Raw genomic sequence first — 23,200 nt, 5'->3', positions numbered from 1 at the left:
GGCATGCCAAACGAGACGAGAACAAATTAGAGGCGCTGCCAATTCTTCATTCTCTTTTATGTATAAAAATCTGGGTACCAAATATTTGACATATAATAAGTCCTATATTGCATATGATTTATTATATTACCAAATATTGACTAATTTCAGTATATAAAGGAGACATAAGCTAAGAGTAGATACTATTACAGCCCATCCAATATTAGACCGATAGACGCGCCAACCACAGGCTCCTGGAAGATCTAATTTGGAAAAGGTCGGGCGATTCCATCCATGTAGAATCCTTGCCAATATCAACAGGCTGGACAAATGTCCTCCAAACTGCAGGATATAATAAAGACAATACTTATATTCAATCATATTATTTTATTCCAAAAGACCACGTTCCTGATTATGAGCCATCATTACCTGCTTCCCAAGCAGTCGATAATGTCACCAGTGAGAGTCGATCTTTTCCTATTCTCAAAAGCAAGTGATGCAGCTTTCCTCAATAAAGCAGACCCAGCAATGCACCCTAACACTGTCGGATTTGTTGGGCTGCAGCAATTTCGAAGAACATAAAGTCCTCAGGAACAATTAGATACATCAAAACACTGACATTTACTGATAGCAGAGAGTTAATAGCTGAACCTCATGCTCAAATTCCCTTCAGCAGCTAAAACATGTTGGCGTGCCCAAGATAAAAATACGGCAACACTGGCACCAAGGAAAAAGGATGCATCAAAATAATCACGCCAACTTAATAATACATATTTTGATTCAAGGAAACTGAATGCTAAGTCTAGTTGCATCAGATTCTGACAAATGGGAAAAATATGCTGAATATATTGGTTTTGCAATGTAAAAATAACAATAGCTGTTTTAATTACAGCACAGACAAGGGGGAGAACAAAATTACAGAAAAAAATTTAATCTGAAAGCACAAGGATATCGAGGCATCAGAAGAAAGAAAATTAAGACTGGGAAACTAACTACTTGCAGAAACATATAACACAGATTTAATATCTTGCATGGTTATTTGAATATTTGATGTCATAAAATAAGGATTTAGAATAATCATTTACCTTCCAGAAAGGATATCTCCCTGGCCGCCACATCGCCTAGGTGAACCAAAGACGCCCACGGATTTGACTGCATAAATAAAAAAATGATTATCAAAGTGATCATGTGATTTCCAAAGCCTAAAAGGAAGGCATAATGCCTACAACAGTAACATTATATCCCAATTTTCAGTTCTCAAGAAAAATTATATATTATTCGAGAAAGTAACTTGGCAAATTAGCAAAAATTACTATCTGAAAAGACTAGAAAATGTAAAAGCAGACACCATAATAAAGTAAACTTTATTCCTTACCTGTCTCACCATCGCTGATAAGGTCAGATTTTCCTTTCCTTAAGATGGTTACACCACCAATCCTGAATGATAAACAAACTATGCATTACAAAGTCAGCACAACCTAGAATGAAACAATACAGTTTTTCACTCTTAATCACATCACATTCCAGAGGCAGAGAAGGAAATAGATTTTTAGTCCATTTTTATTAAATTCACTTTGAAATGATAATCAATATTACTTTACATAAACTAACTTTACATAAACTATCTAAATGCAGGCAGAGGAAAAGTAAGACATAATCCAATCACCTGGCTATCAAAAGACTAATTTGAATAGTTTAACCACAAGAGATTGTTATGCTTGATGCACATTGATAGTGCTAGAGAAACATTTCAGCAAAATTTTTACAAATTCGGAAGACAAATTTACCTTTTGGCAAGAGAAAGTAATTGGCCGTGAGCCTCTTGATCATTTACTTCACAATTCATAACTTTTTGAATCAGGCGCTTGTATTCGTTTATATTTGGTGTTAGGACAGCTAATGGATAACCACTAACAAGATCAAGACTGTTTGTTACAAGAAAGAGTCCGTCCTGGGAAATTTTCATTTGATCAGCATGTATTAGTAAAGATAAATGCCTTACTCTGAAGGTACAAGTAAACAAATGATAAGAACATATCAAAAGAAGATCAAATGCATCCTCCAGATCACTAATTACATACCCCATCCACAACAATTGGAACATTTGACCGCCTTGCCTGCTTGATAATCTTACTCACACAGTCCTGTGAAGCAAAAATAAGAGAATTGCAGAGCCAGACAAAAAGTACAACAATAAAGAGGTAAACCTAAAATGAAAGAGTATGTATGTGCATGCAGTGGTAGTGAGCATGAGGTAAAACTAGGTGGAAAGGGCAGTGTGCAAGCATTTGCAGATGAAAACAACCCAAAAGAACTTTTGATGCCAGGCAAGTAATTAAACAGTCTAGCAATTTTACTACTCAAAACAAAAAAACAAGAAGAAGCAGGACATATCATTTTTCAAGTCGACCTTACAAAAAATGAAAAAGCAGATTTAATAAAAAAGGACATATCAACAAAGAAGCTAAAGAACCAGATTTACTATGAAAAATGATGCGAGAGAACACTTCTCTCTGTGCTTTTGGGAAATAGGATTTCATCATTACAATTTTAACAAAGTTATTTTGCATGAGATGACTGAAGAGATTACGCATAAGGTTCACAGACAATCATTTGGCATATAAAGAGAAGAAAGGCAGTTCACAAGCCCATAGTCAGACAACAGCAAATATACACGACAAGAAAACAGTTCCAGCACTTATATGCATGTACTGTCCTGAACTTTCTCTAGGATACATATCGCATAATGTCTCTTGCATATTTAGCATACAGTAGAACACAGACTGAAACTAGAACAAACTCCTTAAATTCAAATACATAGCTCCCACGTCAACAATTAAGTTATATTTACATGGTTTATGCAAAACTCAGTTAGATATCAGGATTCGACAGTCAGCCAAGTACATATATAAATTAAAAAACTAGGCAAAGGAAAAGCACACCAGAAGAAATGGGTCCCTCCCAAGGCCAGGGCCAACAACAAGACAATCAAATCTCTGCATCCATTTATCAACCTCGGCAACAACCTTTCCTGATATGTACTTCATGTCCCCATCCCTAAATCGGATTTATTTCCACAGGAATCCAGCATTATAGTAGGCAAATGGTTTATATATCATAATGAATATATGGAATATACACAAAAGAATAAGATGAAGAGAAAATACCCAATGCTATAAGACTCTTCCAGAATAGGATGAACAATCAACTCAGGGCTGTAGCTTTTGATAACCGGAGCAGCATCTTTGGTACAGAATACATGGGACAAATCTGCACCCTGCAAAGGACATATTCCAATCATATCAATCCAAATCAGTACCAGATTTCCATAAATTCAGAAAGAATAAAATGAGAAAGAGAAATTTATAAAGGACACTAGGAACTAACAATTTTTAAAGCTGAAATAGCAGCAAAATAAGGAGCACCAGTGTACTCTCTGCACCCACCAATTACAGCAATTTTCCCTGAAAAACATACAAACCAATTCAAAAGGAAAAATAACGCACAATCCATCCGTATACAGGTGATAGAAACAATGACTAGAGGAGGCAATTATCAATAAACTTACCTGCCTGGCCTTTATGTTTAGTTTGGTCAAGAACTGGAGTAATTGCTCTCAAAATGTCCTCGGCATCAGCCTCCACATTATTAGTTCCACTCAAAGAATGAGTTTCTTGCATTATGTTCTCAATGCTATAGCTACTGTAACCTCCAACTCCAATACACCTTATCAAGAATTGCTGTCTTCTCCAAACAGCTAAGGAAGTTAATGGGCAAGTGCTTCTGCTGTTTAATGACATTAGCTGACTCATGCCATGTCTGATTAACATTAACAACCCACTACACACCCTTCAAGAAAACAAGGTAAAGATCAAAACTTTCTTTGAAAATAAAAGATGGGAATCACTGAATTATAGAAGTTCTAAACAGCAGAAAATGGGAATTTGCTAAAAAGAATAGAGTAGTTATAATAGGCTTACCTGCGATAAATGGCTCAAAGATCAAGGAAAACCCCACTGAGTTTTGATCAACCGATGATTCTGGGTAGTTTTTAGAAGGGATGATGGATTTGTCTTAAAGCAGCACGTGTTCATTCGATACCTGCCGCTGCATTGATCCACTTCAAGACGAATCTTTGGTCAGCACCGAATTGGCAAAGGTCCAACCTTATGAGGCCGCTTAACCCAAAACTGTTTTGGGTAGAGGATGAGGGCCATTCTCATAATCAATTTTCATAATTTAGCACTAAATATTATTTTGTGGCAGTGTAGCTCTTATATCCTTAAAAATAGTCAATTAAGCCCTTGTTGATTGCACACTAATTTTAATTTTTTATAACCTATTAAATTATTCCCAATAATTAATTTACCTTCTAATTTTTTTAAAATCAACTTAATTTACAATTTCAAAGTAAACCAGCTCCTTTTTTTCTTATAATTCTTGAGCCTTTAAATTTTAAAAATTTCTCCTTTTTATATTATAATATAAAACAGTAAAAAGAAAGAAAAAATGTCGCCCCTTAAAACTTGAAACAATACAAGAATGAAGTAGAAAAAGTGGCAAAGAGTAGGCGGAAGAAAAAGATTTAGAAAATGAAAATTATCTTGTAATTTAGGGGCTAATATATATATATATATATATATTTATGTGTGTGTGTATTTTAATGAAAAAACTTATGTTATGTCAACACCTTGAACAATCTGTTGAGGTACCAATCAATCCAAAATTAACTTTTCCATTATATACTTAATACCCTTATCTATTTATTTAGGGGATAATTAGTTTATTTTAATTTAAATCAGGAGATATTTATAAAGCAAGTCATATTTTTATTTTAATAAAATATATTCTGATGGACTCTGTAAAAATGTTTATTTGCCAAGAAAAATTCAAAAACAAAAAAGTTAAGTGAAAGGAGAAATTATCTTCATCATATGTAATATGTAAAGTATTGAGAAATTTTAAAAAATAAATTATTTAATCTAAAATAGTAAGCAGTGTATTACATGTTTAATTTTTGCGCCAAATTGTAGCAAATTGATGAATCATAAAATGTTTTGAGTAATTTACTTAGAAATTAATTTTCGGTGGTTTGGGCTTTAGCAGAAAGTTAAAGGGGTAAAATGCCACTTTAGCCAAACAGTTAGATCGACTGAAAACAAACGCGAAGGTCTAAAGTGGAAATTAGATTATAATTGAGGGGCGAGATTGAGCTTTATCGCGATCATCCCGATAGGTCGAAACGGGAATGATGAGAGTTGTGGAGGATTGTGTTAGAAGAAGGAAGAGAATGAATCCGCAGACAAAGCTGAACGCGATAAGATCAGGTATAGTAGTAATCGGTGCTTTAGCTTTCGGTTATTTAACCTTTGAAATTGGGTTCAAGCCTTTTCTCGAAAGAGCTCAACAGCAACAACATTATCACCAACGACAACTACAAGAACAAGAAACCGCTCATCAAGAAAATACTCTAACCCATGACTCCCAGTAAATTCCAGGTTAGCTTATTTCCCTTTCAATTCATTATTCGAAGCACAAAGTTTTCTACTTTGTGCACAAAAAGAAAGAATTTAAAGTCTGGTGCTTTTTAGGTTTTGTTGAATTCTTGAGGTGTTTTTTTTGGTTTTTATTTGAAGCCCGTTTCAGATTTTAATTTCGTGAGTCTAATTTAAGTTTAAGATAGGGAAAGAATCAATACTTGTCAGTTCTTGTTCAGGTCTAACTTTTGAGCTCTTATGTACAGGAAATTTGGAAGCTTGGTGCTTTATATATTTTCTTGATTTGTTGGGTTGGTATATTGTCTTTACTGTGAAACCCATTTTTGGGTATTCCCTTTCTTGAGCCTATTTCTTAGGTTTTATATAGGCAAAGAATCATCAGTCTTAACTATTTTTGAGCTTAAGTTTGCTGTTTGGAATTTGATTATTATTATACTTGAGCCTACTTTAGGTTTAAGTTGTGAGTCCTATTTGAATTTTTTTAGTGGCTGCTACATGAATATGGTGCGCGTTAAAGAGCCTAGATGAAATTGTTCTTACTTCTTAGTACTATCGGAAAGCCATTGCTAACACAAGTTCTCTTAATCGATAGATTGATGGTGATACACAAGAAAATAGACAAGAAGAGGATGAACAAAATTGGTGGGAAAATTGGGAACGAAGGCGGCGAATGGCAGTGGCTCAAGTACTTTGTTATGTTGTATATGCTATCTATATACTCCGACTGTATTATGACGTCCAATGTAATGAGTCTGAAATGTCAAGAAAAGATAAAAAACGGAAGGCTCGAACATGGGAGAAGAAATTTCTGAGCATTAAGGAGTCAATTAATGATGTTATTGAGGCAATCAAGGAAGGAAATGCTATAATTGACAGAGCTAGACAACACGTTTATTCAGAGAGAGAAGTTTATGCAGAGCTTGTGAAGATTGGACTTGAGCGGCACTTACGGTACACTGCCTATACTTTCCTTACTCAAGATCCAGTTAGAGTGAGGGCCTTCTTTGGTTACCCGGTTAATGAGCGCAAGGACTTTTTGCTACAGATGATGTATGGTCCTCAGGACCCATAGTGGTTTCATGAGGGAGTGCATAGATTCATGAAAGAGTGCATGTTGCTTCAAGGAAGTGCATGTTTGCTGCTTACAGGGTTTCTTTGGAGTCTGATATGCCTGGTTCGCTTGAACCTTTGTGCCTTCTGTTTTTTGATTGACAGGGGACTTCATTGTTTGCCATCTAATGAATTAACTTGCATCTGTTATCTGTGGTATTTGAAGCTTTATTCAGTCATGACTGGTTCTTTCTGGATTGGCTGGTTTTTTGCCTGGATACTTTTCTTGCCTTTGCTACAGAAAAACTTGTACAAGCCTCCTGCTGTGTTCTTTCTGATAATTTTGGAACTTACATTGTGGATTGTGGGTACAGCACAATGGTTGATGCTTTTTGTTCTTTCTATGTAATCGACTGCCCATGAAAGATTTACCCTCTATCCATAAAAAGATAGACAGACACAACTAAACACTACTTCTCTTCTCTAATCTTCTTCTTACCATTTTTAGATGAGCTATACAGCTTTATACTTGTTTCAAGGTTCAATGATTTTCAGGTGATGTTGCTGATGCTTCGAATTTGGATACTGAAATACAGCATCTGACTTGCTTTGATTGTATAAGATTTGCATTTACGGAAGATGATTCTTGAATATCAACTTGATGTTTTCTTCTTCCTATTCTCCTCGTTTCATTTTTGCTATACTGAGGTCCCTGGGCCACATGCAAAAGACGTCTATAGTCGTCAATATTTTAGGCAAATCCTCTTTACAATCTGTCCCAAGCAGATTCAGTACGCATTAATATGATATTTTCTATAAGACTGCAATGTCATTTCTGAATTCTGAATCCTGAATTATGACTATAATCTATCTTATTTCATACACAATCACGAAAGAAAACAGCTAAGCCGAACGTGCTTTTCTTGGAACACGAAGAAATTGGCTTCGGTGACCAATTTTACACATCTCTATTCTTGTTTATCACAAGACTGAATCTATGAGATTAATATTTTTATGCATCCCAAAAAATGCTTCTAATCTCAAGTCTTAAGAGTAAACCCATCAAAATTAGTATTTTCAATTTTTTGGGGCATCACAAAACTTCAAACCCAAAAAATATGGCCATGGAGGGTTGTGCGTTATGCTGGTTTGTGCCTTGTATCTCCCTAGACAAGTAGCATGTGATGCTCGTATCCTTCCATATAGTCCATTTTCTTCCCTTATTGCAACTATTCATACATGATTCTCAACCAACAAAACTATATATATATATATATATATATATATATATATATATATATATATATATATATATCAAAGTTTGATATTCCTATGCAATTATTGCTCATATTATTATCCATGTGCACCGTCTCTATTCTTCTAAAGTATATGAATAATTTAGTATAATGTGTAAAATGTGATCTATAAAAGAATTGGAAAAGTATCATCTTTCTATTATATGTTATACTATATTGCAATGGATGTGAAGATGATAAGGATTGTGATTTTTTATGGTATTTGATAAGTTGTTTGCGTCTGAAAAAGTCTAAATGAAGGACTAACTCCACACACGTCCACCTCCCACTATCCTCCTACCACTAATGATAATAACAGCAGCATCAACCCTTCTCATAATTAATAACCATTAATTCTTCCATTTTCGTCCCATCTTCAATGGCAGAATCAAATGCAATTACATTCATCTGGTTTGTTATGATTGCACAATTGACACCACCATCAATATTACTTGTACTTTGCGAAATCCACTAAAGAAACCTTCTTTTTTAGAAAAATAAAAAAGAAAAAAGAAAAATAAAATTTCATACATTATTTTACATATAATTTAATTAATTTAGTCTACGAGCGAGTCAATAATATATCTTTTTATGATAAGTTTAATTTTAGTTAACATCTCATTTTAACACATATGAAACCAGCTTGTAGTCTTTTTTTAGAATGTATCTCAATCAGAAGATAAATGAAATATTTTTTACGCTTGAATTAAAAATGAAAAAGCAAACCCTGAAACGAGAGTGGTAAGAACTCATCAATGGTGTTTGTTTATTTAAAGGTTAAATTGAATTGATAGTCTGATAGTGAAGCATCCATCTCATAAGAACGTGGAAGGGTGTGTTGAATTCTTGAATTATCAGTTGGTGTTAGGATGATTATAGTTATAACAACTAAAGTCTAAAGTTCAATTAAATACTTACAGGATTCGAACAAACTCAGTTGAATCAAAGCTTTTATGAATTTCATTATGATTAGAAAATGGATTATGTTATATATCTTCGGTTGAACAATTCCTTCCCTTTCTTTTGGTTGAGTAATATAAAATAAAGATAATTGATGATTCTGGACCCATCAAACCATCCCAACAGAAATAGCTAAATAAAAGACGAAAAATAATGGAAATAGATAATAATGGTTGATGCTGAGCAATTTATGTGATTTTCCCCATGTTATATCCTTTTCAATAGGATTAAAATAACATTTTAATTTCTATCAAGATTATCAAGACGTTCATGGAATTGATAATTTTGTGAACAATGTTGAATTATCAATCGCATTCGGATTGTGTTAAAATTGATGAATTATATATGATTGAGACTCTATAACCCTCATGAACTTTGCTCAAAACTATATTTAGGTACTGACTTAACAAATAAGGAGGAACAAAAAACATGTTTCTTATGTATATTTTTTGGGAAAAAGAAAACCTCGTGATTATGGAGCCAAGTTTGGACTACTAACCTCTGTTTACTTATGAGTTTTTTAAAAAAAATATTAAGTAAAAATAGAAAATAGGACTTTTTCTTTAGTTGTTATTTTTTTTAATGAAAATAAAAAATAATTTTTTATATTTTTAAAATTATAATTAAATTTTTAGAATTTTCTAAAAATAATTAAACATGCCTCATATATTTTTTTTTGTATAAGGAGTAATTTGTTTTTAAATAAAAATAATAAATTTTTTACTTCATTTATTCTAAGTTATTTTTATATTTAAAATATTATATAAATAGAAAATAAATTATTATACCCTTTTTTTTTGTCTGTTTTTTCTTTACTTTTAAAAAACTGTTATTAAAAAAGTATCCATGCAATCCTAATATTAAAATATGTAGTATTTAAATTCAATATTTATTAAATAGGTTGAGATGAATGAAATGGATACTCTGATTCCATAAACGGATTTTCATTATTAGTATGATTAGTAAATTAGTATCACAAAATAAAAAGACAAAAAGGGTATCTAAATAGCAAATTAGGAAAAACAGAAGAGCAGAAAAAGATTAATCAAATACCTAAATTTCCATCTTTACAGCCGTAGTTGTTGTCGGGATTAACAACTAAAATATGCATTTTACAGTAGGGTTGCAAAATTTCTATCCGTTATGATGCTTGTCAAAATGTCATGTCACTTTCCACTTAAACCCACAGACCCATGACTGAACTCTAACCCACAACACAACACGAAACAAACGCACTCATGAGACTAGCACACGTACGTCTTCCCACTTTCTCTCCCCAGAATAAAATAAATAAATATACAAAATCTCTCAAGTAATTGATGCTACCCATTTTTTTTATAATTAAGTGCACATTGAAGAATTTACCGTTTTTACAGTTGGATAGAGATTTTTCTCAGAAATTTTTTAACCCGGGTGGGAAAGAGGTGACGCAAAGTTCGTTTTGTTTACAATCTTAATTTACTTTTTCTATCATAAAAATTAAGCATGTTTTTTATTTTGTTTTTTGAGTTTCTTGTACCAGATTCGTATCGAAGATGTGGATTTATTATAGGCATAACTTGGCGTATCAGTTGGATTTAAGATAAGACAACATTTTATAGATTCTTGGTTTTGAAAACTGAAACCTCGTTACCATTAGCATACTCATACAAAATACCAAATTCTTTTTCTTTTTTCAAAAAAGAAAAACTAAACTAATATGAACCCCTCTCTCTCTAATGATATAAAGTAGTAATAACGGCAAAGAGAGAAAAGAGAAACTATTATAATTCGGCCATGAATGCTTCCTTGCTTTCTCTGCACCCATAAACCCATAACTCTCTTTCTTACCTTTTCTTTTCTTCTTTTAAATTCATTACAGTAACATAACTGATCTACCAAGCAAAGAAGCTCAAGAAAGAACAAAAATATAGCATACATATATGCCATGAATTTTATTTTTCCCTGCAAACTAGATTGCGAATATCTCTTTTTCAAATTCTCTGCATCGAAACTTAATCAATAGCGCCACAAGAACCACACCCAGATTCCAAAATCTTATCTTTTGGTTAAAATGTCTAAGAATCCATCTCAGCAAGAGCATGAACCCATGCAAGTATTTGAAATTTTCAAGAAATTCAAACGTTTGAGACTTTTTGAGCCTTCTGTAGGAGTTTTGGGATTCTTTTTGGTTACGGTTTGTGTGATTTGTTGCTTCTTTTACTTTGATTTCAGGGATGCGATTACTAAAGGGTATAAAGTTCCAGGTAAATCAGAGAGGTATATGTGGTTGCAGTTTAATGAGTCTAGTCCAATTAGAAGAGTTGAGTTTTTGGGACAAGAAGGTGATGGTTGTGATGTTTTTGATGGTGAATGGGTATGGGATGATAACTATCCTTTGTATCAGTCTAAAGATTGCAGCTTTTTGGATGAAGGGTTTAGGTGCACTGAAAATGGCAGGCCTGATTTATTCTACACCAAATGGAGATGGCAACCCAAGTTTTGCAACTTGCCCAGGTGTGCTTTTTGATCTTCTAGTCCTTGTTGAGACTGTTTGGTTACTGAGAAAGTGTGGGAAGCAACCAGAGGGAAATTAAAGATACTATTTTTTGTTTACTCTTTTTCTCATTTATTGTTATTAACAGAGCCCAGGAAGGATATGAAGGAGAAAAAGAAGAGTTCATAATCGAGAAAATCTAAATAATATGTTAATCTTACGTTTTCAGTTAAAAAAAAAAAGCAAGCCTGAAATGTCTGTTTTGTATACTCGCTTTTACATATCTAAGCGATCATTTATCTCTTTTTCTTTTACCCTTTTCCCCCCTTCATTTTGGGAGTTTCCTACTGGCTTTGAACTTTTTCACCTTTGTCCTTGGAAAATTAACTATCAAGTTTTAGTAATATATCCTTGCATGACAACGAAGACTACTTCTATCTATTTATTTCAGTGGCCATAAGTTGTCTCTTTTCATGTCTAAACTTTGCTTGCCTATTCAGTTAACAAGCTTCCCAGAAGAAAAAAGAAGAATTAATTTGAAAGTTCTAATTTGGCAGGTATCATTAGCCGCTGTCTAATTCCATGATATATTTCTGTCTCATGTTTAGGACTTCATAATTCTCAATATCATTGGTGTACTGATATATGGTATTATGGTTGAAATGAATTGTTTTCTTTTTTGTATGAACTTTTATATCATGAAAATTTGTTCAAAGTAGTGACGCAACCTCTTGTATAAACAGATTTGATGCAAAATTGATGTTGGAGAAACTACGCAACAAGAGGCTAGTGTTTGCTGGAGATTCAATTGGAAGAAATCAATGGGAGTCTCTCCTCTGCATGTTGTCTTCTGCAGTTCCTAATAAGGATTCAATCTATGAAGTGAATGGCAGTCCAATTACTAAGCATAAAGGATTTTTGGTATTCAAGTTTAGGGATTATAATTGCACCATAGAGTACTATAGGTCTCCATTTCTTGTAGTTCAAGGCCGTCCTCCTGCTGGTGTTCCAAAAAATATCAGATTAACACTAAAGTTGGATCAAATGGATTGGAACTCTGGGAAGTGGAGAGATGCTGACTTGCTGGTCCTCAACATGGGGCATTGGTATAATTATGAGAAAACCATTAGAGGGTTAGTTGATCTTTTCTAATGCTAGACTTTCACTTGTGCTATATTTATGATATTTAGTTATGTTTGTTCTCGATTTCATTGGATGAATACTCAGAAACTGGTAATTGTCAAAGGAGAGGCTGAATTTAATTCCATCACCCCTTTGATTTAGATGTTCATATCAGAAAGATAGTTAACCAGTGGCTTAGCGGAGTTCACATGATGCTTTTTTATTGTGACAGAGATAAACAACATGATCAATTGCTTCCTATGAGGAATTCTCATTTTTCTTTCATAGCATGTAAATGATAATAAAAGAAAACTCTATACAAGATATATATTTGTAAATACTAAAAAAAAACAACCGTGTAAGAGGGGTATATAACTAGTTTGGGTTATCCCAAAGCTATTTGGGCAGTGTTGAATCATAGGATATATGTGGTTTGATGGTCCACCAACTTAGCTTTGGTAAAGGGGGGTTCAAGTAAATTATTTGTTTCAGAATAGATACTTCAAATGTTATTTTTGCCTAACCTCCAAAGTCTAATATAATTTACTGTGTTTGATGTGGAAGTATGTACCATCAACCTTTAGTTTTGATTTGAGAGGAGAAGGTATTGAATGCCTTATCCTTCTGCAGGTGACTTGCTTATGGCTTTTCAAATGGTATTCAACTAAAATGGACTGTCGTGTCATTTTAATTCGGATTGTGATAAGATTTGCTTATATCTTTATTCAACCAATTAATATTGGATGTGACTTTTTGGTTTAACCTTCGCATATGCGAGTGAAGTAATTGGCTTGAAAGATTAGGCTAATTGTCAAATTAAAATTGCAGAATAATACCTGGTCTATTAGGACATAGATGATTTGCTTTTGAGTATTATCAGAATTGACTGACTATAACATTTCAATTTATTGCTCAGAGGTACTTACTTTCAAGAAGGGGCAGATGTGAAAATGGAAATGAATGTAGAACAAGCCTATAAGAGGTCCATTGAGACTGCGGTGCAGTGGATAAATGATAAAGTGAATACAAGCAAGACCCAAGTTTTCTTTCGTACATTTGCACCTGTGCATTTCAGGTATATTTCTATATCATTCCTCCTATTCTTGTTCTTTAATGTTTGGATGCTGTACAATGATAATTTTTCAATATGTTGTCAAGACTGCTAAAAAACTTGTCCGAATTCTCAAGCGGTGCTAGTATTCTTCTAAACTTGCTGGTTCCTAAGGTCTCATATTTTTACTTTTCAGATGCACAACCTCATCAAATGCTTATACTTGGTATAGAAGTTAAGTCTTTGTTTGCACATCATTCTCAATACAAGGGGATTAATGCAAGAAATCTCATGAACTAGGAGACCGAATTATTCTAAATGTGTTGCTTAGCTAAGTTTTAAGTTTGATGGTTGAGATTTTATGTCCCTTTAAACTGACCCTATGGGAAAAGGTGATATCCTTGCAATTCGAAATATCTAATAACCTCTACATCACAGGGGGGGAGATTGGAGGACAGGAGGAAGCTGTCACTTGGAGACCTTGCCGGAGCTTGGGTCATCATCGGTTCCATCTGAAACATGGACCCAATACCAAATAGTAACTGATGTTTTATCAGCTTACTCGAAGGAGAAGCAGGAAATGAAACTTGATGTATTGAATATAACCAGCATGACTGCACGAAGAAAGGATGCGCATTCATCTGTATACTACCTACATTCCCATCCTGCACCAATGCATCGGCAAGACTGCAGCCATTGGTGTTTACCTGGTGTCCCTGACACGTGGAATGAACTCCTCTATGCACTCTTCCTAAAGCGTGAAGCCGCAAAGACGTTTAACTTATCATCTTATACAGCACAGTTTTGATTAATAAAGTTCCTATTCATACCCCAATTCTGAAGATAGGAATAAGATGCATAGAGATGACTCCATGTTCCCCAACAAGGATAGAACATGTATAGTGATTTTTGTTACAGTTGCAATTAAAGTGGGGAAAGCAACAGGTACTAGAATTTTGTTGCTGATACGATGTCAGAGTGGAACTGGATTTTTGACTTGGAAAGAAAGACAGTTGATCAAGGGAGAGGGCAATTGTAGAAATATATTCATACAACAGGTTGTTGTAATTAGTGATTAAGAATGATCGGGTGGTGTAATTTCTTTGAGGTAAATGTAATTAGCAAATAATTATTATTTGTCAAACAATAACAATGGCAGAAAAAGCTATTCCAGTTTTACAAATTCTTTGACAGGATGAAGCTTTGCCCTTTTATCTCTCGTCTTCCATTTTTTTCTTCTTGAAATATAAAAGAAGGAATAGGACAAACAAAGGATTACATTTTGATGTTGACGACTAAAATTTGGGAAAAAATCCCTTTTTCTTTTTAATGATGATAAGAGAAGATGAAGTTCTTGCTGAGCTTAATCTTGTCCTTGTCTATTCTAAGGAAAATAGTAAAAGCAAAGCTATCTTTTCTAGAAATTCTAGCCACTTTAATCTAACACAACTTTCTTTTCTTCTTTCTTTTTTTTTTTTTTTTTTTTGGATAAGATCCAAGAAAGAATATTAACAATTTAGTCCTTTTCTACGTGCTAAATGTTAAGTATCATGACAATAGTTTTGGCAAAATGTAGTTAGTTTTGGTCAAGAAAACATTAAAGAGTTTTATTTTTATAGCATTTAAGTCATGTAATTGGAAAAAAGAGGTCCAACTAAAATTGGATATTTTATTTTCTTCATAACTTTATCTATTTTTATAACGAATAAAGGATTATAAAGATGGATCCAGTGTGGACAATAAAAATCTTTTACATGATTTGTTGAAAATATTTTTAGAAAAAAGTACGACTAAATATCATTAGTTAATTAAATACCAAATTCTCTAATATAAAAATTGATTTTTTTAAAATGTTTCATTCAGAAAGTGAAAATATATTTTTTAAAATAAATTCATAATCAATCAATATAAAAGATATTTTAATTTTATAAAAAAAATTACCATCATAAGCAACAACAAAAACCGTAATAGAAACTATAATGCAATATTTGTTGAGGAGAAGTGCCATGATTTTAATTTCAACAAATATGAATTTTGTTCTGATAATATTTTTTTATATATTCTTTAGAGATGCTAAAAAATATAAATAAAGCGTCAAATCGAAGCAAGTATATAAGTAACAAATTTCTATGTTTCCAACTTGGCCAATTTGATCCCTGAACTTTCAAGTTAGGTCACTTATAAACTTTTCTTTTCAATCAATTCAACACATAGTTTATTATATTTAAATCATTTGTGAACTCATTTTTATTTACTCAATGGATCTCGTATTATAAACCTAATTTCAAATGTATGAATAGAAAAATATAGATTAAATATGTGTTAAATAAATATTTATCTTTTCCAATAATATCTTATTCTTTCTTTTCAAAATAAATTTCAATATTAAAAAAAAACTTTAATCAAAATTTATAAATACTTTATGCAATGTTTGGTTGAAATTTATAAGAGAATTAATATCATTTAGAAAAAAATAAAATTTCTTTCAAAAAAATAAAAATAATAAAATTAGAAGAAATATTTTAGTGTCATGAAATATATTGCTTTACTAAAGTGAAATTCATTTAAAAACTATCATTTTGTTAGAATTTAATTTAGCTATAACCTATTTCACACAAATTTAATTACATAAAATTTTAAATTAACTTTTATTTCATTCAATATACATAAATTTTATAAATTTTAATCAAATATAACGATTTTTTTTTCTCCAAATTTGAAGCATGTGAGGTGTATAATTGGATCAATCACCAATGTGGATAAGGAGAATTGGACAATTAAAAAAGACAAATAATTTTTATTTTATTTTTTTAATTAATAAATTTAATTACTTATTAATATCTTAAAATTAAAATTAAAATATTAGTTTTAAATATATTGATGAAATATTTTTGTTTCTTTTTTTTCTATATTAATTCTTTTTATTTATGTATATATTTTTTCTTCTAATATTTGTGAGAGGCTGAGATGCACATTTCAGCTTTTGGATCTAATTGGTAAAGAAATGACAAGTTTTATGCTAAATTGGCTAGAGAGGTTAAAAAGGCTGAACAAAGTGACCCTGCTTAAATAGTTCAGGGTGCCAAATTGGCCTTAATTCTTTCAGCTTCTGGGCATTTGAGCTTAATAGCATAACCACTACAACGTGACAGCGCCGAGCGAGTAAAGAGAGAGCTGGAAATCAATGGCAGACTCGACGGTGCAGCCAAGTCGATCTAGAGACCTCGACAAACTACTTCTCAGGCCCGGAAATCTCGTCGCTCCTACCTTCGATCCCGGTGTTCAAGTAAGCAATATCTCTTAACTTATTTATTTTCTCTGCGACAATTGAACAAACAATTTGCTCACATTGTTTATTCATGTTGCTTTCTTACTAGTATAGATTTCTCTATTGTTAATTTCTGCAGTTAAGAGATGATCTTCAAGAATATGTTCGAATATTAGTGGTTGGAGCTGGTGGATTAGGCTGTGAACTGCTTAAAGACTTAGCCCTATCAGGTTTTAAGAATTTAGAGGTTATTGATATGGACCGCATCGAAGTTTCTAATCTCAATCGCCAGTTCCTCTTCAGGTTCTTTTTTTTTTTTATTGTACCTATATATATAATTTTTGAACTTAATCTTAAATTTATATGTATTTTTGTTCATCTATGTATATATCGAAGAAATTGCCATTTGATTGTATTTTGTTTGGTGTTTTCTTATCAATTAGAATTTACTATATAGCTCCCGAGAAAATATGAAAGTACTGGTTTTGTTGCTACATGTTGTGTTCATTATTAGGTAATTTGGCATTTAATCTTTTTTATTAATAGAGAATTTCTATTGATTGTAGTGTGTGTTTTATTACAGGCTTGAAGATGTTGGTAAGCCAAAGGCTGAAGTGGCAGCTAAACGTGTGATGGAAAGAGTTAGTGGTGTGAATATTGTCCCACATTTTTGCAGAATTGAAGACAAAGAATTGGATTTTTATAATGATTTTAGTATTATTGTGCTTGGTCTTGATTCCATTGAGGCTCGGAGCTATATAAATAATGTAGCTTGCAGTTTTCTTGGTTCGTGACTTTAACCTACTTGGTTCCATGTAAATGCGTTTTTCTTTTTTCTTTTTAATATCATTCGCTGAAGAAATATTATTTCTTTCTTTCCTTTTGGATATTGATATTCTTGCTAATTCCTCTGTTTTTTTTCTTCTCTATATTATTGTAGTATTTTCTAGAATAATTTGGAATGTTCATATATGCTTATTTGACTTGATTTCCTTTTGCAGTATGTCACTCTTATGTTTTATATATAATCTGTTCTTATTTAGAAGGTCCACAACGTTTTTACCATCTAAAAGTATTTAAAGTGTTTTTTCTTTGTCTTACGAGCTTATGTTTTGTGGTTATTCTTTTTGGGAAATTAGAGTATGATTCTGAAGACAACCCAAGGGATGATACAATGAAACCCATGGTAGATGGTGGGACTGAAGGCTTCAAGGGCCATGCTAGAGTTATTATGCCAGGGATCACACCATGCTTTGAGTGTACCATCTGGCTTTTCCCCCCTCAAGTCAAATTTCCTTTATGCACTCTTGCAGAAACCCCTAGGACTCCTGCTCATTGTATTGAATATGCTCACTTGATTAAATGGAATGAGGTAATTCATAAACCATCATTTCTCATTTCACAAGTGATGATTTTCCAGTTTACCTCCTGCTATTTTATGATTTGTTATTCATGTAGGTACACAGTGGAAAGGCTTTTGATCCAGATGACCCAGAACATATGAAGTGGGTATATACTGAGGTGAAATATTAGACTTATTGAATATTTTTCTTAACATTGATTTTATTTTCATCCTTTCAACTTATGCTTTACCTGTATCCTATAGGCCGTGAAGAGAGCTGAGCTTTTTGGCATTCAAGGTGTTACATATTCTCTTACTCAGGTAATTTAGATTTTAGGTAGTCAATTTTTCCAAGTCCATGTGATTACACTATCACAATGTGGTTTGATTTCTTCTCCTGTTTTACTGTATGAGAATGAGAGAGATATGTGGTTTGATTTCTTCTCCTGTTTTACTGTATGAGAATGAGAGAGACATCTATAAATGCCTGATTGAAGTGTCATTTATTAGTGGTTTCACTACATTATTTTTGTTTTCTGTTTTTCCCGCCTTCTCCTTCCCTATGCTAATATAAATGGATTTATCCTTTTCTTTTAGGGAGTTGTGAAAAACATCATACCAGCTATTGCTTCCACAAATGCAATCATATCAGCTGCATGTGCACTGGAAACCTTGAAGATTGCTTCAGGATGCAGCAAAACTCTATCCAACTACCTAACGTGAGTGCAACTCCTCTTTCCACTAATTTCTTAGTTTGGACCAAGTCCTGTCCTCAGTGATGCAAGTATATGACATTCTGATTGCTATTTTTGCACTCAAAAACATTTAGATAATGTCCTTCTAATGAATGAAATGGCATTGGTACATCTGGAGTTCATTTGTTTTCGTACTTCATTCAATAAGAGATTCGTAGAATCTTGCTAATGAACACTTGCGTAAGAATTGTTAGATACATGCTACTTTTCTATTATATTATGTTCTTGTTTAGTGCTCATGCGTTCTTAGGTGACCGCTTGACTCTTTCCTCCCCTAGCGACTGAATCATTAATGCTCTGCTATAATGGGAGTGTAATTAGGTTTGCTGTCTGCATTGAAATGCTGGGAGTGACATCTCATTTTATTCTGCATTTGTTTTGGTAAATCGGAATTGTCATTTCTCAGGACCTTGTAGTGTCTCTTATTCATTTGAAGGTCCCTGTTGATATTTGTTTAGTAAAGATATGGTAAAGTGACATGTGCTTATTCACTCTTCAAGCCCAATGGGTATTCGTCTGTAGAGGTGTGTTGAAAATGGAAAACTGTTCTTGGGGTTTCACCTAACAGCTTAAGCTTTTGGGTTGAAAGGTTCTTTAATAAGGTCTTCATGAATCAGATATGACCCTGAAATGTGTTCTGTTGTGGTCCTACAAATAACATCCTCTTCAATTTCTCATACTTTAACTATCAAAACAAAATTATTTGAAAGGTGGCTTTTCCATATAATATTCCTTGTTCAACAATAAACTTCATTTGGGAATTACCTAAGACCTCATAAATAATTGAATCAGGCACATGGATGTTACCGAATCTGTTCAATTCATGTTGAATTTTTAAAGTTAAGGTCTAAGAAAATGGCATTTTAATTAGTTGATTACTTGATTAATTAATGTATCTAATTTTATATCCTTGTTTGATAAAACTATTTTGCAAAATGCACTAAAAGGTTAAATCTTTTGTAGGTATAATGGCGTGGAAGGTCTCCACATTAAAGTAACTGAATTTGTGAAAGACAAGGATTGTCTTGCATGTGGTCCTGGAGTTCTTATTGAGCTAGACACTTCAGTTGCTTTGCAAAAGGTTATTGTCTGGTTCTTATTACCATAATCAATTTAGTTGGCTGGTAATGGAGAGTTGGACATGATATTCTGTCTTTTGCATTTAGTTGGTTACTTGTTTGCCCATAATGACTCATGATGCTGCTTGGTCTAGTGCAGCATGAAATTATCGATTCAGTATGATCCAACTGTTTTTGAATTCCAATAAGCCTAGTAGAATTTGATATATTTGGAAATTAGACATCATAGGAAAATCTATAAATCTCCTAGTAGGACAAAAGAAAAATATAAGTCTCTCCCCTACTCTTTTCCCTAGCTTTTCTTTTCTTGTCCTTTGAATTTCTTAAAGTATCTTCTTATATGGCATGCAAGCTGAAAATGCAGCCTTTGGATCTTCTGCTAGTAAAATGTTGTTATCCACGCATCTGTCACCAGCCATAGATTTATGGGCTTTCTCACTATGTGTCTACCTTTTTTTACCCCTTTCCCAGTTCCAATTTAGTTAATTTGGTTACCTACCTTGAGTATCTCATACTCATTTGCATCTGAAAAACCGCTACTAAATTTATGGGCTTGACCTGATAAATTTTATGTAAATCTCTGATTTTGTATTGTTTGTGGGATGCAATTCCTGATGGTTGCTATAACTGTGTAAACAGTTTATTGATCTGCTTGAAGAGCATCCTAAGCTGTTCTTATCAAGAGCAAGCGTAACACACCGCGGAAAGAATTTGTACATGCAGGCGCCTCCAGTTTTAGAAGAGATGACTAGATCAAACTTGAGCTTACCACTATTTGAACTTATGGGAAAAGTCCCAAAGGATATTGTACATGTGACTGGTATGACTGGCCAGAATGGCAAGAAAACCTCTTGTGTTAGAAAATTACGTGTTGTATTCAAGGGAATGGAGGGAATCACAGACATGGACATGGCTGGTGGGGCTTAGTTTTGCAAGCAGCACTAGCGTTCTCATGCCGAAATCTTAGCTCCAGGAAGATACACACTGAGTTTTTCATTACCGAAGGCAGGTGTTAATGAGCATTGTAAAATACATTTTTATGCGTAACAATTCTCAAGACAGGACTCATCAAAGGAAAGCAGTAGATGTGACATCATTACCATTGCAACAACGTTATTAACAAAGACTTTATTTTATTAAATTTTTGTTCATTTTGCAACCGAGAGTAAATCTTTATACAGTTAGATTATGTATGTCATAGGCATCTTCATGATGGGCAGTTGCAAATCTTGCTTGTTTGCAATTATGTTCATGTGCTTTTGTCCCATGTGGTTGGACATGATTAATTGTTAATCAATATTTACCTCAAAAGAGTGTCTGCAAAGTAGAGGAATCATTTGAAGGTCATGACACGAGACCATTTTTGTATCACTAGATCCAAGGTAATTAAAATAATAGTGGCTTTGGACTATGCTTCATATTCATGAAGATGTAAACAGTGGACTGGTGATTTGGTTTCAAATGTTTTAGTACAGTGATGCTTCTAAATATATATATATATATATATAATTATTCTTTTTCTTTTAAAATAAATTCCTTCGGATGCTTTTAGGTAGGGTTTTAAACATATAATCAAATGATCATGTTGTCATTTTTGGAGAAGGAAAGGGAGATTAGTCGGTGAAAGACAGGCTTTGATCAGGACGGTGGGAAAAAATTCCTTACTTTTGTCTAATTTCCTAGTCACTACTACTAGACATAGGCTGTGGTGGTTCAATATCTTATATTTTCAATTTTGTTTTTTGGGATTCAAGATGATGTCGATGATCTCTATTGCAAATTTGATCTCATTAAAACTTATAGCCCTATTGTAAATAAATAGTGATAATACATTATTAATTTTGGATTTATTGATGATGATTTTCACCCTAAAATTTTAACCTAACAAGAGGGAGTAGCATGTGCGTCCCGTCCCATATTTTTTCTTAACTGTTAAATTAAATTTATATATATAAGTCTTTTATTTATGTATTATATGAGTTATTTATTATTTCAATTATTAATATATTTTTTATTTAAATTTCTCACTTTATTTTATTGCTACAAATTTTCTTTATGAGTTTAGTATGAATTTAGCTTTTATTCATAAAGATGCATATAGAAAATAATAATAGTAATAATTTAAAATAGGTTAATATTTCTTAACCTAATATATAAAGTTTTCAGTATTTAAAAAATTCTTGTAATAGATTAATAAAAAATAACTTCTTAATCTAATATAAAGTCTAAATATTTTAAAATTCTATGATTACTGTAGAAAAAAATGAAACTATTTCATAATATGAATAAAAAATAATTTTATGACATTAATGAAATTAACTCATTTCGATAAAAAAAAATTTAAATAAAATGTGACGGAACACTTTTAAGAGTTAAATTTATATATGTGCATATGTCATGCATACATTCTCACATTACTATTTTTCCTAATAAATAAATAAGCATGCTTCCAACAAACCACGAAGAAATTTAGGATAATTAAACTCAAAAGATATTAATGTTCATGTTGCACTTGCTACCTGCAAACTAATGTCTTACTCCAAGACCAGAGGAAAACTAACTGCAATTATTTGGATGATGTCAATTTCAGTTGTATAATTAGGATCAAAATTTAAAAGCAGCATCATTTATATATGGAGGGGTCATGAAGATCCAGTGGTCTGATATCCATAATAATTTTATTCGTAAGAGAAGGGTCCCTTTGGCCAGCCAACAAACCGTGTGGACCAAATGACTTTGTATAATTTTAAGCACTTTTCTGTCTAACAAGAGTAAAGTGCATGATGAAGCAGCTAAAGCTATAAGAGAGGCTTAGACCCCTCTTGTACAAAGCAAATTGATGTTAATTTCTTCATCAGTTAAATGCAATTAATGGACTTGTAGGCCAGCAGCAGCACCCCTCCCCCTTCTCTTCTATTTACTCTTTTTTGAGCTTATCCTTACCCACACTAGTCCTTTCTATTCAGTCATAATGTACCAGGCAACAAAGGCATCTTCCCTTGTCTTTAATAATGTATCTCCTAAGTTAGTACTATGGCGAATCCCAAGTGATCACTTTTTCCCAGAGATGGTTAAAAAGAATTACCCGAGAGTAAATGGTTCCTTATATAGTTGTAGTTAATGGTCCATGGCTTTTCAGAATACGGTAGAGCTGGAGCAAAAGTTTCTCACTTCTTTTATGACTGCTGCTGGCCCTACCACAAAGTCTGAAGCAAGTGGCGATCGAACTTGTTTAACTGGCTTGTTTAATGTTTTATTTTTCTAACCTCAACCATGATAGAATTTGCGGTGTACAAGGACAAATCTTATTAGGTAAGGAGGTTTG

General features: G+C 32.8%; 3 protein-coding genes across 5 annotated transcripts; 2 read left to right on the top strand and 1 right to left on the bottom strand.

Moving 5' to 3' along the window:
- Nucleotides 1–18: 18 nt before the first annotated feature.
- LOC8271588 (ATP-dependent (S)-NAD(P)H-hydrate dehydratase) lies at nucleotides 19–4,154 on the bottom strand. Its single transcript, XM_002517135.4, has 12 exons — nucleotides 3,960–4,154; nucleotides 3,548–3,828; nucleotides 3,367–3,443; nucleotides 3,147–3,256; nucleotides 2,922–3,036; nucleotides 2,061–2,123; nucleotides 1,767–1,930; nucleotides 1,355–1,416; nucleotides 1,065–1,131; nucleotides 631–696; nucleotides 409–537; nucleotides 19–321 (listed from the first exon to the last, which is right to left on the bottom strand). Exons 2-12 carry the CDS (start codon nucleotides 3,807–3,809, stop codon nucleotides 294–296), a joined length of 1,143 nt encoding a protein of 380 aa, XP_002517181.1. The 5' UTR covers nucleotides 3,810–3,828; nucleotides 3,960–4,154; the 3' UTR covers nucleotides 19–293.
- Nucleotides 4,155–10,404: 6,250 nt separating this feature from the next.
- Nucleotides 10,405–14,627, top strand: LOC8271590 (protein trichome birefringence-like 10). Of its 3 annotated transcripts, XM_015717987.3 has the most exons (5): nucleotides 10,417–10,873; nucleotides 10,997–11,278; nucleotides 12,002–12,391; nucleotides 13,297–13,455; nucleotides 13,870–14,627. In XM_015717987.3, exons 1-5 carry the CDS (start codon nucleotides 10,836–10,838, stop codon nucleotides 14,237–14,239), a joined length of 1,239 nt encoding a protein of 412 aa, XP_015573473.1. In that variant the 5' UTR covers nucleotides 10,417–10,835; the 3' UTR covers nucleotides 14,240–14,627. The 3 variants fall into 3 exon arrangements, with proteins under 3 accessions (XP_015573474.1, XP_002517183.1, XP_015573473.1); XM_015717988.3 differs by lacking the exon at nucleotides 13,870–14,627 and adding an exon at nucleotides 13,628–13,862 and having other exon boundaries at nucleotides 10,405–11,278; XM_002517137.4 differs by having other exon boundaries at nucleotides 10,416–11,278.
- A 1,889-nt stretch (nucleotides 14,628–16,516) lies between these two features.
- LOC8271591 (NEDD8-activating enzyme E1 catalytic subunit) lies at nucleotides 16,517–21,186 on the top strand. The gene is made up of 9 exons (XM_002517138.3): nucleotides 16,517–16,717; nucleotides 16,839–17,002; nucleotides 17,283–17,485; nucleotides 17,839–18,071; nucleotides 18,158–18,220; nucleotides 18,306–18,362; nucleotides 18,639–18,760; nucleotides 19,760–19,877; nucleotides 20,515–21,186. The coding sequence occupies exons 1-9, from the start codon at nucleotides 16,616–16,618 to the stop codon at nucleotides 20,800–20,802; spliced, it is 1,350 nt and encodes a 449-aa protein (XP_002517184.1). The 5' UTR covers nucleotides 16,517–16,615; the 3' UTR covers nucleotides 20,803–21,186.
- The last annotated feature ends 2,014 nt before the right edge of the window (nucleotides 21,187–23,200 follow it).

Source organism: Ricinus communis, chromosome 9 (genome assembly GCF_019578655.1).
Source record: "Ricinus communis isolate WT05 ecotype wild-type chromosome 9, ASM1957865v1, whole genome shotgun sequence".
NCBI lineage: Eukaryota > Viridiplantae > Streptophyta > Magnoliopsida > Malpighiales > Euphorbiaceae > Ricinus > Ricinus communis.
The sequence above is the reverse complement of the archived record's forward strand: the minus strand, read 5'-3'. Positions and strand labels throughout refer to the sequence as shown.